The sequence below is a fragment of the Brassica oleracea genome, chromosome C4 (genome assembly GCF_000695525.1).
Source record: "Brassica oleracea var. oleracea cultivar TO1000 chromosome C4, BOL, whole genome shotgun sequence".
In the NCBI taxonomy this organism is placed as follows: Eukaryota; Viridiplantae; Streptophyta; class Magnoliopsida; order Brassicales; family Brassicaceae; genus Brassica; species Brassica oleracea.
In genome coordinates, this window is record NC_027751.1 from 50,180,574 (window position 1) to 50,195,022 (window position 14,449).

General features: G+C 31.7%; 3 protein-coding genes across 3 annotated transcripts; 2 read left to right on the top strand and 1 right to left on the bottom strand.

Moving 5' to 3' along the window:
* Window positions 1-653: 653 nt before the first annotated feature.
* On the top strand, window positions 654-2,110 carry LOC106340905. The gene is made up of 6 exons (XM_013779740.1): window positions 654-712; window positions 823-887; window positions 981-1,112; window positions 1,224-1,371; window positions 1,454-1,746; window positions 1,827-2,110. The coding sequence occupies exons 4-6, from the start codon at window positions 1,316-1,318 to the stop codon at window positions 1,958-1,960; spliced, it is 483 nt and encodes a 160-aa protein (XP_013635194.1). The 5' UTR covers window positions 654-712; window positions 823-887; window positions 981-1,112; window positions 1,224-1,315; the 3' UTR covers window positions 1,961-2,110.
* Window positions 2,111-2,776: 666 nt separating this feature from the next.
* LOC106339157 (nucleolin 1-like) lies at window positions 2,777-4,179 on the top strand. Its single transcript, XM_013777958.1, has 5 exons — window positions 2,777-2,851; window positions 3,350-3,405; window positions 3,485-3,614; window positions 3,728-4,037; window positions 4,118-4,179. The coding sequence occupies exons 1-5, from the start codon at window positions 2,777-2,779 to the stop codon at window positions 4,177-4,179; spliced, it is 633 nt and encodes a 210-aa protein (XP_013633412.1).
* An 8,891-nt stretch (window positions 4,180-13,070) lies between these two features.
* On the bottom strand, window positions 13,071-14,213 carry LOC106340227 (uncharacterized protein At5g01610-like). Its single transcript, XM_013779104.1, has 3 exons — window positions 14,027-14,213; window positions 13,655-13,709; window positions 13,071-13,571 (listed from the first exon to the last, which is right to left on the bottom strand). Exons 1-3 carry the CDS (start codon window positions 14,111-14,113, stop codon window positions 13,201-13,203), a joined length of 513 nt encoding a protein of 170 aa, XP_013634558.1. The 5' UTR covers window positions 14,114-14,213; the 3' UTR covers window positions 13,071-13,200.
* Window positions 14,214-14,449: the final 236 nt, after the last annotated feature.

Sequence of the window (14,449 nt, forward strand, 5' to 3'; positions counted from 1 at the left end):
AAAGTCTCACATTCAAATTTTGCGATCCATGGTTTAAAATTTTTGTTATGACAAAATACAAATAATTACAAAATCATATAAGTAAAAGTCTAATTTAATTAATCATTAAGATTTAAAATATATATGTATATATATCATTCTAAATTAAACTATAAACCATATTGAATAAATAAATATTTTAGTTTCAAAATTTACTTTGAATAATTTTTTTTGATAAAAGTTTTGAACTAACATTGATAAATTTTTTTAAATTATCAATTACTAAAATTATTAATCCCACAATAAAAATTTTGTTATCAGTAATTTAAAGTTTTTGCTATTAAAGATACACATGATCAAAAAAACATATGAGTAGAAAGCATCATTTAAAAAAAAAATAGACATTAATATTAAAAATATACTATGTATGTTAATATCATTTAAATTTAATTACATATTCTATAAAAAAATTTTATAAAATTGTTTGGATTAATAAAATTGATTTATACGTTCGCACCAATTTAATTATATATGTAATAGTTACTGATTTTTAATTATTCAATATATATTTATTATTTTATAATATGTAAGAACATATAATACATAAAATAATTTTTATATATAATTTTTATTCCGCGCAAGGTGGGGGCAGCTTATTAGGGTTATTGACTTATTGTCTGTTCTCAACTTCTCCATGGACATGTACTCTAGCCAGAATAGATCCGTCGCCAAGGTAATCTTCTTCTCCATGGGAATTCGTCCTACTCGGATTTCTTTTTTCTATTAAAGGTTCGTTATTCGGAAATTAAGAAGAATATCTGACTACTTATGTTTGTATTTTAGGGGCCGATAAGGTTCGAAAGTGAGGCTGCTCTGGAGGCCTTCATCGAGAAGAGCTCAAGGCCCCGGTAATTGATTGCTTTATTTATTTTGTTTGAAGATATTTGTATGTGTTGTTAATTGCTGATAATTATTTTTTTTTGGTATCTGATGCGAATTAGGGTTAGGATGTCTGTTGAAGGATTCAACCCTTACCGACCTGAGGATGAAATCAAGAGAGAATTGGTTAATCACTTCGAATCATGTGGCGAAGACTTTAGGGTTATTGTTCCAGCAGACCCCATTGTCGACAGGTTTGTGGCTTAATTTTTGTGACATAATATAATATTTGTGTTGTGAGCTAAAAATAATTGGTCTTTGTTACAACGGACGTGCTTTTGTTATTCTTCTTGGACATGGCGCAGAAGAGAAAGCGTTGCAACTTAATGGAAGTGACATCGGAGATTGGAATGCCCTTGTTAAGGTTGCACCCGAGGAATAAGAGGAGGAATACCTGATGGTATCACGTTATAAAGAATCTCTGTTTGACGCCCTACTCAAGGACAAAAAATTGTAAGTTGATAATTTTATTTTTCCTTTTTTTTTTAATCTGTAAAAATGTTCTTGTTGATAACATGCAAAAAAATTACTGCAGTAGGTTTGGCATTATGGTTAAGGGGTATGACACTTCCCTTCCTGCAGATGAAGTCGAGAGTGTTTTGAGAACACATTTCTCTTCTTGTGGAGAGATAACACATGTTTACATTTCTACTCCCAACAACCGTGCTAATATCTATTTTTCCGAAGAAGAAGGAGAAGCTTTGGCGCTGGGTCTTCATGGAAGTGAAGTGAGAGGATTCAGAATAACTACTAGGCGCTTAGCCACAGTCAGAAGTAACCCTCTCCTTGCCCCCGGTCAAACTCGTCGTATTGGCTATACCGCCCCAGGTACATCAAATGTTTTTCTTGATTCTTTGATTTTTAACGGTTCAACTTCTCATGACTTCTGTCTTTATTGTGTGTTGTAGCTCATCTGATTGAGTTTGCCCCCGAGATACGGCGCAAGGTCATGGCTTTTAAGAGGATTAAGAGGACCATGAAGAAGGTCATGGCTTTTAAGAGGATGAAGAGGACCTTGAAGACAAGGTCAGGACTTTTATGAAGGAGAGGAGGCTCATTCTCTCTCAAAAAGACTAAGAAGCTCTTTGATCAATGCAGCCTTTCTTTATTTTATCACTTGGCGCCATCTAAAGCTCAATGTATGATGACCCTTTTGTTTGTGTGTGTGTGGATGGTAAACATATTTCTAAACATAACTCTAATAATTGTCAAAAAAAAAAACTTTAATTTAATATTAGTTATCTTAGTATTATTATCCGATTTGCTTAAGGTAGAGCAGAAGCATAATCGCGAATTAACATTTTTAGTTTTGGAATAAAACAGCTGTTATTATAAACATTTTTAGTGTTGGAATAGAACAGTTGTTATTGTTTTTTTTTCGACTGGATTATATTTATAAACCAAAACGTTTGAAACATCATTTACAAAGATTTTCACACCAGCTACCAAACTAACAGAGGAAGAGAGACGTTCATCCTCAAGCAACCTGACAGCCAGACTTGAGAGCCCCCTTAAAAGCACTTTGATCAATGAATGTAACTCAAAATCCGAAAACCCGAAAAACCCGACCCGAATGCCAACAGGTACCCGAACGCCCAGGCCTAATCACTTTGTTTGCTGACGAATGTTCAAACACGAGCCACCAATTTTACCAAAAAAAAAAAAAACACGAGCCACCAATCATCAAGGTACAGATTCACTTCCATAACCTGGTACTGCAGTGAAGGATATTCATCAGGATTTTGAACAGCTTGAACAAAGTCATTGAAACCACAAGCAAATTCCACTTTCTCAAAATCTATGACTTTTCATGCTTTCTCCACATCAAGAAAAAGTCTTTTAACTTATACTGTGGAGAATGACTCTTCCTTCCCAATCCCGATCAATCCAGGCTGCCCCCAACTCCTTGCTCACTTTGCTCAATCCAAGCAATGTTTCTACTGCACTGACTTCTTTCAATCTCCACATCTTCCTCGTCTACTTTTTTTTTTGGCAAAAAAACAAAAGTGTTTTCACGTCTTTGCCGGGAACCCAAGCAATGTAAATAGTCTCTCCCGGCGCGAATCAAACCCGGGTGGCGGAAGTTACAGCCGCAACCCCTTTACCACCAGAGCTGACTGTTCTGGTTTCTCTTCCTCGTCTACTTGTTGAGCTAGAGACCACATTCCAGCTTCTTCAACAACTTTCACAACTATGGCCTGAAAAACATATCTCAAGACAAAACCATTCATCTTTTCTAGCCTTGCATCGGATATTTGAGCAACTATATCTGTCCAGTTTGTAGTAAACTCATCCATCATAATTCCCCTGGTGAGATCCTCCCAGATTTTTTTAGTGTATTGACAGGTGAGGAAGAGATGCTCTTTTGTCTCTAGCTGATGATTGTTGCATAAAAGTTAAAACACAGTCTGCATTAACATTATTATTCCAGCTATCATGTGGCGAAGTCTTTAGGGTTATTGTTCCCACAGACTTTATTGTCGACAGGTTTGTGTCTTAATGTTTTTGACATAATAATATTTGTGTTGTGAATTTCTTAGCTAAAAACAATTGTTCTTTGTTACAGACGTGCTTTTGTTATTCTTCTTGGACATGGCGCAGAAGAGAAGGCGTTGCAACTTAATGGGAGTGACATCGGAGATTGGAATGCCCTTGTTAAGGTTGCACCCGAGGAAGAAGAGGAGGAATACCAGATGGCATGACGTTATAAAGAATCTCTGTTTAACGCCCTGCGCGATGACAAAAGATTGTAAGTTGAATACTCTTTTTTTTTTTTTGCATCTGTAAAAAAATGTTGTGTTGTTGATAGCATGCAACAAATTACTGCAGTTTGTTTGGCATTGCCGTTTTGGGGTATGACACTAGCCTTCCTGAAGATGAAATCGAGAGCAAGTTGACAGCAAATTTCTCATCTTGTGGGAAGATAACACATGTTTTCGTTTGTCCTCTCGACGAGTGTACTAATATCTATTTTTCCAAAGAAGAAGGTGAAGCTAGTGCCCTGGATCTTAATGGAAGTGAAGTGGGCGGATTCAAAATAACTACCATGCGCGTTGCCACAGTCAGAAGTAACCCTCCCCTTGCCCCCGGTGAAACTCGTATTGGCTATAGTATCCCAGGTACATCAAATCTTTTTCTTGATTCTTTATTTTCAAGGTTAATTAATCTTCTCATGAATTCGTCTTTATTGTTTATGCAGCTCATTTTATCGAGTTTGCCCGCGAGAACGAGGAGAAGCTCAATGATTATATGACTAAGTGAGGGTCAAGGCGAGGAGGGAGAAGGGTCCCTATGAGATGGAGAGGATGTTGATGTAATAAATTTCTCTCTCAAGAAACTAAGACCATGATTATCGCATAAGCGGTCCTTAGGTTTTTTTTTTTGCTTATATAAAAAAAAATTAAAAATAAGCCAATCGCGGGTCGCCACGTGTCGGTGGGGGCCCGCAAACAGTGCCAAAACCCCCCAATTACCAATCTTTATTTGGTGATTTCTGGAAGTTGTTTTTAAAATTTTTGTGGGATCCACGCGTCAGTGGGATCCACATTTTGTCAAAAACTCTTTAAGAACCTCGGGATGTTGATGCTCTAAGAAGCTCTTTGGTGTTTATTGATAAGATACAAATACAATGCAACCTTCTTTATGAGCCGTTTGTTTTGTGTGTATGGATGATAAACATAATCTTAACAATAATTATCTTAGTATTATTAGCCGATTTGGTTAGGTACATAATCTCCTCACTGCCTCACAGTACCGTTCCAGACTCACAAATAAAACATTAATAGTGTTGGCATGAAATTCATAATGACTTACGACCTAACTGGTGAAATGAATAATGCATTTTTTACTATTACTACTCTTTTTTACCATTTATAAGAAATAATTTTTCTTTTTCATTTCTTTTCATTCTTTTTATTTTAGAGGAATATAAAACAAATTTGTTCCTCGCTAAAATTGATGAAAAATAATATTTTTTTCATTCATATAATTTTGTTCCTCTGCATTTTTACCCAACTCATTTCTAATGTTTCTATTAAGGTCACCAGTTAGACCCTTAATGAAGAAAAAAAACACAAGCATCAGGGCTTACTTTTGACACAGGGAGTTAAAAGCATACATATGTACATACATACAAAAACCAACTTGGCAAAACTTATCCATAAGTTAGAATTTATCAACATATCTTCTCTATTAAAAGAGAAGCACAAAAAAATCCACTAGGCAAAAGTCATAGTAGAACCATTTCATTGATTTATTATTATGACATTTTTGATTATTTATTTTAATCAAGCAAATATATATCATTTTTTAAATCAAGCAAAGTCATAGTAGGACAATTTTAGTTCAAACAAAATCAGTTGAGGAAAATTTAATTAAAAGTTTTCAATGTTTTTATAAAATAATGCATTATTTAATTTCGTAATTAATACTATTAATACTATTATAAATTAATTTTAAGTAAAATTTAAGAAACAAGAATAAAATTATATGCTATTTTTTATAGATTTTATAATTATAGTTTATTGATATTAAAATAGAATTACTATATGAAATAAATATAAAAATTTGTATTAAATTGGTAAATTAACCTATTTTTATTTTTTTTTAAATGCTTTCATTTAAATAAATAAGTAAATATCATTCACTGTTAAATAAGTGTTAAAATTTGTACATTTTTTATAAATAATAAAATTGTCAACATTTGTTAAACTTTCATATCTAAAATTATATATTATATTTTTTTGAGACTCAAAAAAATATTCAATTATTAAAATGATTATAAAAAATATAAATTATATTACTGACCTTTAATTCATGTGTTATTCACAAATATGCTATTAGAAAACTCTAAAATTTAGTAATTCATTTAAAATATTAATAACAAATCAATTTAACTATAATTTTTAATGTTTTTAATTATAATAAATAGATTGAAAAATATAAAAAAAATATTTACCAAAAAAAATCAACTATTTTTTATACAGTAGTGCATTAGTTTAGTAACAAAATTAATGCACTATTATAAAATAATGTTAGATAAGAAAGATAAATAATGAGATTATAAAGTTACACAATATATAACACTAAAATGTAAATTATATGTTTAAAATGTTTACAGTAATATCAAAGTCTTACATTTATAAAATAAATAAAAATCCTCACGGATCTGCGGGTCAAACTCTAGTATGGCTTTATAACCTCATAAGCATCTATGCTCCTTTTCTTCATCCCAGCGGTGAAATATACCTTTGATGCATCTGCTGAGATACAACTCACTTTCACCCATATCAGCATCTTCTGCAAAGGAAATAAACCATACGTTAAATGAAAGAGAACAAACAGGAAATGGACATGAACATGCTAAATTTCGTCAAACATAGGAGTAACAACTATCAGCAGAGCTGTTAAGAGGCTTTTCACTTCATCTTCAGCCTATAACCAAAATGTTAAAGAGTTAAGAAAAAGTTTGATACTCGCTGACTCAGACAGATGAGAACAAATGGATATGATATGTAATTAAATTATATGATGACATTACCTCTCAGACAATGTCTAGACCGAGGCACCCTTTTCCCAAGGCATCATCAGCTTGAACAGAAAGTAAACTACTTAACTTGTCAAATCTTCTCCTCTCATCCGTAGGTGTTTCCATTAATTTCCACAGCACTTGTATGGTTCTTCCCAGACCTTGTAGCTGAAATAAATAAGAATCTCAAGGTATCAATCTCGTACTAGTTATAGCTCAGATGTGCAGTCTATCAAAATTCATAACGTATATTGCGAAAACATATTTCCAAACAGTTTGGAAGTATTATTTGCTTCACCTTAGAGCATCTCCAAAAAGACTTTCTATTATTTGCTTCACCTTAGAGCATCTCCAAAAAGACTTTCTATTATAGAGTTTGCAAAACTCTATATTTGAAGTTTCAATGTGTTATTTTCCAAAAGCAAAAGTTTAAATTTAATTTCAAAATTATTTGTAATTTACACTATGTTCTTTACAATTATCATAATAAATATAAATCCATAAAACATTTATAAATAATTAGCACATATATAAAAATATTATAGTAATATATATTAATTAATAAAATATTACACTAAAATATAAAATTATAAATAGAAATACATAATTAAATATTAAACTACAAGCACAATACCACATTATTACATAAAATTATTTTTAATGCTCTATTTTCGGTTACACAAAATTTATTTGGACAATATTTTAGAAGTTCCGGAGCAAATTTACTAGAATATTAGTGTTGTTGTAATATTAAAATTTGTGTAATAATTATGTCTTCATGTATCTTTTAAAAAAAATGGTTAAGTTTTTTTTAATAATATTCTTGTTGTCTAATTCTACTTTTAAAATATTATAAATCTTATTTTATTTTTTTTAAAAAAAAATTATGTGTAAAATTTAAATTTATAGAAAATAAATTTGAAATATTTAAGATATACAAAAGTTTTGAAGATTAAAAAGATGAATGAGAAAATACTTCTGAATCATAAATATAATGTATAATTAATTATAAAGATCAAGATGCAAATAAAAAGATGAATCTTCAAATTTAGAGTTTTGAGTAGTGAAACTCCAAATATGAAGTTTTACTTCTTAAAACTCTAAATTTGAAGTTTTGAAGTTCTTTTTTGGAAATTAAAAACTCTATATTTGAAGTTATAGAGTTTCTTTTGGAGATGCTCCTAAGCAGCCTCTGACGTTTCTCCTTCTTAAGAGACTCTACAAGTTCTGTTAATCTATCAAGAGTGTCATTACTAATGGTTTTCAATTGAGTCTTGGAAACCTCAGTCAAGCTTTTGTGGACACTACTCAAAGCCTTAGAGAAATCGGATGACAGAATCCCCGACAACTCATGAACAGCACCGATATAAGAGTTCACTTTTTGTGCAGTTCAGCACCATCAAATGAAACAAGAAAATTGGATTTTATTAAACTTGGCAATATGGTCATGCTAGTTTCGATAGGTTTTTAAGTTTTTTTTAAATACAATTTATACATTATCAAACATGGATCCATAATAAATTTCAGAAAAAGAAATATATAAGACGATGCATTAAATGTTGTATTACTAATTGGTGCTATTAATTTTCTGTGAGAGTATATGTTTGGAGAATCGATAATGAGAACTTCAAATTCATTTATTTGATTTATAATAATCCACAAATTTTCATTTTGAAATCTATATCATGGATTCTAAAATCTATTTGATTGATTCTGAAATCAAATGATTTGTCAAAGATTTCTAAATCCAAATTTTTTTCCTAAATCCATGAAACTAGTAGAACCAATAACACCTACTAAAGAAACGAAACGTGTCTTTCATACAACGTATTGAGTTAGTTATCATATTATTGTGATTCACATAACAGAAGCAGTCACAAATCAAGAAGAAACATTATCAAATGAAACAAGAAAATTGGGTTTTATCAAACTTGGCAATGTGGTCATGCTTGTTTTGATAGGTTCTTATGCTTTTTTTAATCAAATTAATACATTATCAAACATGAATCCATAATTTCTTGGACAATAAAATATTTCAGAAAAAAAGAAATATATCTTATAGCATAAAGACGATGCATTAGATGCCGTATTACTAATTGATGCTATTAATTTTCTGTGAGAGTATAGGTTTGGAGAAGCGATAATGAGAACTTTAAATCTATTTATTTGATTTATAATAATCCACAAATTTTCATTTTGAAATCAGTATCATGGATTCTAAAATCTATTTGCTTGATTTTGAAATCAAATGATTTGTCAAAGATTTCTAAATCCAATTTTTTTTCTAAATCCATGAAAATAGTAGAAGTGTAGAACCAATAACCCCTACTAATTTCAAAAGAGTTAGAAACGAAACATGTCTTTCATACAACATATTGAGTTGGTTATCATATTATTGTGATTCACATAACAGAAGCAATCACAAATAAAGATGAAACACTATCAAATGAAACAAGAAAATTGGATTTTATCAAACTTGGCAATGTGGTCAGGCTTGTTTCAATAGGTTCTTAAGATTTTATTAATCAAATTTATACATTACCAAACATGAATCCATAATTTCTTGGACAACAAAAAATTTCAGAAAAAAAAATATCTTATAGCCTAAAGACGATGCATTAGATGCCGTATTACTAATTGGTGCTATTAATTTTCTGTGAGTGTATATGTTTGGAGAAGCGATAATGAGAACTTCAAATCCATTATTATTTGATCTATAATAATCCACAAATTTTCATTTTGAAATCTATATCATGAATTCTAAAATCTATTTGCTTGATTTTGAAATCAGATGATTTCTCAAAGATTTCTAAATCCAATTTTTTTTCTAAATCCATGAAAATAGTAAAAGTGTAGAACCAATAACCCCTACTAATTTCAAAAGAGTTGGAAACGAAACATGTCTTTCATACAACATATTGAGTTAGTTATCATATTATTGTGATTCACATAACAGAAGCAATCACAAATAAAGATGAAACACTATCAAATGAAACAAGAAAATTGGATTTTATCAAACTTGGCAATGTGGTCATGCTTGTTTCGATAGGTTCTTAAGATTTTATTAATCAAATTTATACACTATCAAATATGAATCCATAATTTCTTGGACAACAAAACATTTTAGAAAAAGAAATATATCTTATAGAATTAAAGACGATGCATTAGATGTTGTATTACTAATTGGTGCTATTAATTTTCCGTGAGAGTATATGAATGAAGAAGCAATAATGAGAACTTCAAATCCAGTTATCTGATTTATGATAATCCATAAATTTTCATTTTGAAATCTGTATCATGGATTCTAAAATCTATTTGCTTGATTTTGAAATCTAATGATTTGTCAAAGATTTCTAAATCCAATTTTTTTCCTTCTAAATCCATGAAAATAGTATAACCAATAACCCTTACGGTAACCACCAACTTTTCTTGTTAGCCTAGATGAGTCTTGGAATTCTTAAATAGGGAATCTCATTCTCGTCTGTGTTAGAACCACATAGCAATATAAGATGCTCTAGGTTTTCTCGACGTTCACTAATCATTTCCCTTAGGGTTGGCACATAAATAGTCTGAAAATAAATAAATTAGCCGATAATGTAACAATGGAACTCGAAACAATAATAATAAGTATATACAAAAATATTTTAAACAAACTTACATCGTCAATTTGCGATAAAGAGGGATAGCCAGCTGTTGATTGCGACTGCAACAAACGATGTTGAAAGACAACGCATCAAATCCTTTTCAAAATGAGATTCACATGACAACTCATGATCTAATACAAGTCCTCCCTGACTCAGAAATTGTGTTGCTGTTTTGAAAGAAGAAATCATTCCTCTTCAAGAGATAAAATAATTACTTAATCTTCAATTCGCTGCACTATTTGTTCATAAATAACGATCTCTCTTCTTATGCTATAGGAATCTTGAAATTCCAATAAGGAACCCCAAATTCATCTATGCTAGAGCTACATAGAACATAGCATGTTTATGTGTGGGTAGATTACGCTCACTAAGATTGTGGTATAAATTTTCTATAAATAAAAAATGAGTCATTAAAATAATAAAGGAAACAATAAAAATATACAGTAATTTCTAAGATCAAGTTTACGTTCTCAGTAATACAGTCAAAAGAAGAATAACTTTTAATTGTTGCTGCAACAAGTGAAGTTAAAAAAACAATGATTCAAATTTGCTTCAAAAATCAGTTTCAGCTACAATAAAATAAATAATTAGAAAATAAATTTTTATAAATTTAGATATAAATTTACAAAGGAATCATACTTTTAATTGTCCAAATCAGTGGACTATAATCATTGTCGCTTTGAAAATTATTTTTTAAATGAAAAGATTAGGAAAAGCTGCTTATTATCATAGTCATCAATGTAGTGGACTTTGATCTCAACCTCACTGTAACGTCGTTTTCCATCAAAACATGGATTGGTAGCATGTAGGTCATAGGTAAGCGGACAATCGTGTTTTAATACAGGCCCACCCTCAGTAAATAATCTTCTTACTGTTTCGAAATCTTGAATCCCTCCTTCCTAAGTCCTTCGATCGTCAGTACTCATTGAAGATCCCACCTCATTTATAAGATATTGTATCGAGAGCTCAGCATCAGCAGCAATAACTCCATGTAATCTCAAGAGAGCTTGGAGCTGTCTTGTCAATGCAATGGCCCAACAGACATCCACCTCTTGTTGATGGAGCACCTTGTCCACGATGAGTTTTGTAACTCTATGAGATATATAATCACTCATTTCTGAAATTAAAACAAATAATAGTTGGTAAATAAGGAAAAAGATATGAAAAGTGTTTAATGAATTACGTGGGCAAACATCTGTTTAATGATCTCAAATGCATTGTAGCGTGTCTTTCTAATAAACGATGGATTTGTAGACATAGAAATTTTGTTGTTGTTTGAAAGATGAAATCATTCATCTTCAATCCGTTCGAGCTTCACATGGAATCAATTCATCTTCAAAATCAGCTTCAACTGAAAAGTAAAGTGGAATAAAAGCTTAGAAAAGAAAGTTTATGAGTAAGAATAAATACATTTTAAGAAGAGATAAAATAATTGCTTAATCTTCAATTCGGTGCACTATTTGTTCATATATAACGATTTCTCTTCTTATGATATAGGAATCTTGGAATTTCAATAAGGAACCCCAAATTCATCTGTGCTAGAGCTACATAAAACATAGCATGTTTATGTGTGGGTAGATTACGATCACTAAGATTTGGGGTATAAATTATCTATAAATAAAAAATGAGTCATTAATATAATAAAGGAAACAATAAAAATATACAGTAATTTCTAAGATCAAGTTTACGTTCTCAGTAATACACCCAAAAGAAGAATAACTTTTAACTGTTGCTGCAACAAGTGAAGTTAAAAAGCAGTGATTCAAATTTGATTCAAAAATCAGTTTCAGCTACAATAAAATAAATAATTAGAAAATAAAATTTTATAAATTTAGATATAAATTTACAAAGGAAACATACTTTTAATTGTCCAAATCAGCGGACTATAATCATTGTCGCTTTGAATTGTGGATGCCACCAAACATATCTATTGAATTTGTAGACTGTAAGTCATAGGTGAGAGGACATACATTTAGTAATACAGACCCTCATTCAAGCAGAAAGCGTGTTGCTTGTTCAAAATAACTAATCATTCCATCACAGTGCCTTGGAAGTTGTCTATTGTAAAGAGAAAATCCTACTTCGTTGATGAGATATTGAACTGAGAGCTGAGCATCCATATTTAGAACTCTACAAAGTTTCAGGAGAGCTAAGAGATGTATGTTTAAGGCAATAGCCCAACAAACATGGACATTATCTTGGTCAAAATCTTTTCCATGAGTTGAGTATCTGTGTAAGTGATGTAATCACTCATACCTGAAAAAAATCATCATGTTTACTAAATCTTAATAAGATGTTAAGAATGTAGGAGTGAAAGATTTTTTAAGAAACTGAAATCTTTCTCAAGAGACACAGAGAAAAATTATATAGCAATAACAAACGAAGAGGAACTATATTTTCTCCCTAGCCTATGAAGCTGATAATCTTATAGCTTCCTTGGGTATCAAGAAAATCAATGCAGGTATACAAGTGCAGAATACTTGAATGGCTAAGCCCACAAACATATTCTCAAAACCCTGACAAGATTCCAAGTAGTGAAGCAAATCATGCTCCCATGAATGACCAAACTGTGTTCCCAAGGTTATTTATCGACATAAACAGCGCAAAGAAATGTTTTTTAAATAGCGCAAAGAGTGTTCCTTCAATCCCATGAGGACATAGACGACCAGACAAGATCAAGAACGACATGAATCTGAGTTGATTGATAGCATCAGCTAGCTGATCCGACGAGAACCATTGTCTTGTCTGATACTCCATAACCCACATTTGCTCGACACAGACCAAATCGAGGAGTATAGTTATTGACAGCCCAATGTGAGCAAACAAAAGAGACTTGTGTAAAGTCATATTTGTCAGATAGCGGTTGTAGATAAAGGTTCGAAGCATGAGACCTAAGCAACCAACAACAAAAGAAGCGTCCAACTGCAACACATCGGTTTGGTAATAGAACATGACAGTAGAGAGATTTGGCATAGTTTGTGTCTTTTAAATTTTTATTAAGAAACTAAAAATTATACATTAACAAGTAAAAGGTTTGCTTCATCAGAGCTTACTTTTGACACAAGGAGTTAAAAGCATACAAAAAACCAACTTGGGCAAAGCATCCATAAGTTAGAATTTATCAACAGCAACACCAGGCCGTATAACCTCATAAGCATCTCTGCTCCTGCTTTTCTTCATCCCAGCCGTGAAATATACCTTTGATACATCTGCTGAGATACAACTCACTTTCACCCAAATCATCACCTTTGTTTTCAAACCTTCCACTTCTGCTAGCTTCCCTTTCTCCAGGTAACCAGTTACCGTTGTTGAAAACCGCAGGACCGATGAGTCCTTGTACCCAACCTCACAGGCCTCAGGGATGAAGACAGTCAACTTACCCGTCTCTTCGTTGAACTCATAGTTTGTGGCGTCCTGTGGAAAGATCCCAACCGGTAAACCAAACTCTTTTAGCAGCTCAGCCAATGGTTTCTGCATTTTTCCTATACAGAACAAAGATGCACATAAAGTAAAGGATATTGACATAATTATACAAGAACAGGAAGAAGTAAAAAAAAAATCAAACCTTTGAGTTTGTTGACCAACCACTTGGTACCTCCTTCAATACTACTAGACAATGACTGCAAAAACAAGAACACAAATGTCACTTTGTGTATTATTAGGAAACCAAAAGCAATAAAAAAAATTTTAGAGGTAAGTACAAATTGTAACAACAACAAATGTTAATCCATTCTTATTTAAAAAAGCAGCGAAGTTTTCAGTAAACACACAACAAGTTTCTTTATTAACCCCAAAAGTTACAAACTTGTTACAAACAAAACTCATTTCCAAAGCATAAATAGCAATCAAGAATCTCTAAATCAATTACTGAACGATTAAATTGGTAAGCTGAGACTATTAAAAGCAACAAACCAGAGAAAGAGATAGGGAAAGATACATTAAAGTCGTCACCAACGGAGTTGAACTCTTTGTTTGCCTTTTGTCCTAACCAATAAGAGCCCACCTTGTTCATTATTTGATCCATCTCTCCTGCATGTAACAATCCGCCTAAAGAGAGAGAAGACGATGGCTCTCTTTGACGTTCTTCTACTTCGCTGCGTACGAAAAGAATGTTTCTTCCATTGTCTCACCCCGTAAGATAACAACTGTAACACAGAACACGTAAACGGCACAACGTTCGTCTTTTAGTAATTGAAACGACACGAGTTTCAAACCTTGCCGTATTGTTTGAAATGTCGTGTACCTTTGTCGTTAATTAAAGAAATAGTCAAAGACCCTCTTTGTCAACTTGACAATTACCGCATTAAAAAAAGAGTTTAAAGAACGCCTTAATCACGTTTTAAAGAGTTTGGTTTTTGTT

Coding starts and splice junctions, on each gene's coding strand:
- LOC106340905 (XM_013779740.1), top strand. CDS start 1,316: ATGGTATCACGTTATAAAGAATCTCTGTTTGACGCCCTACTCAAGGAC. Junction 1,372..1,453: donor CTACTCAAGGACAAAAAATT/GTAAGTTGATAA, acceptor AAATTACTGCAG/TAGGTTTGGCATTATGGTTA. Junction 1,747..1,826: donor TATTGGCTATACCGCCCCAG/GTACATCAAATG, acceptor TGTGTGTTGTAG/CTCATCTGATTGAGTTTGCC.
- LOC106339157 (XM_013777958.1), top strand. CDS start 2,777: ATGACTCTTCCTTCCCAATCCCGATCAATCCAGGCTGCCCCCAACTCC. Junction 3,406..3,484: donor ACAGACTTTATTGTCGACAG/GTTTGTGTCTTA, acceptor TCTTTGTTACAG/ACGTGCTTTTGTTATTCTTC. Junction 4,038..4,117: donor TATTGGCTATAGTATCCCAG/GTACATCAAATC, acceptor TTGTTTATGCAG/CTCATTTTATCGAGTTTGCC.
- LOC106340227 (XM_013779104.1), bottom strand. CDS start 14,113: ATGGATCAAATAATGAACAAGGTGGGCTCTTATTGGTTAGGACAAAAG. Junction 13,710..14,026: donor CCGTTGGTGACGACTTTAAT/GTATCTTTCCCT, acceptor TTGTTTTTGCAG/TCATTGTCTAGTAGTATTGA. Junction 13,572..13,654: donor GTTGGTCAACAAACTCAAAG/GTTTGATTTTTT, acceptor TGTTCTGTATAG/GAAAAATGCAGAAACCATTG.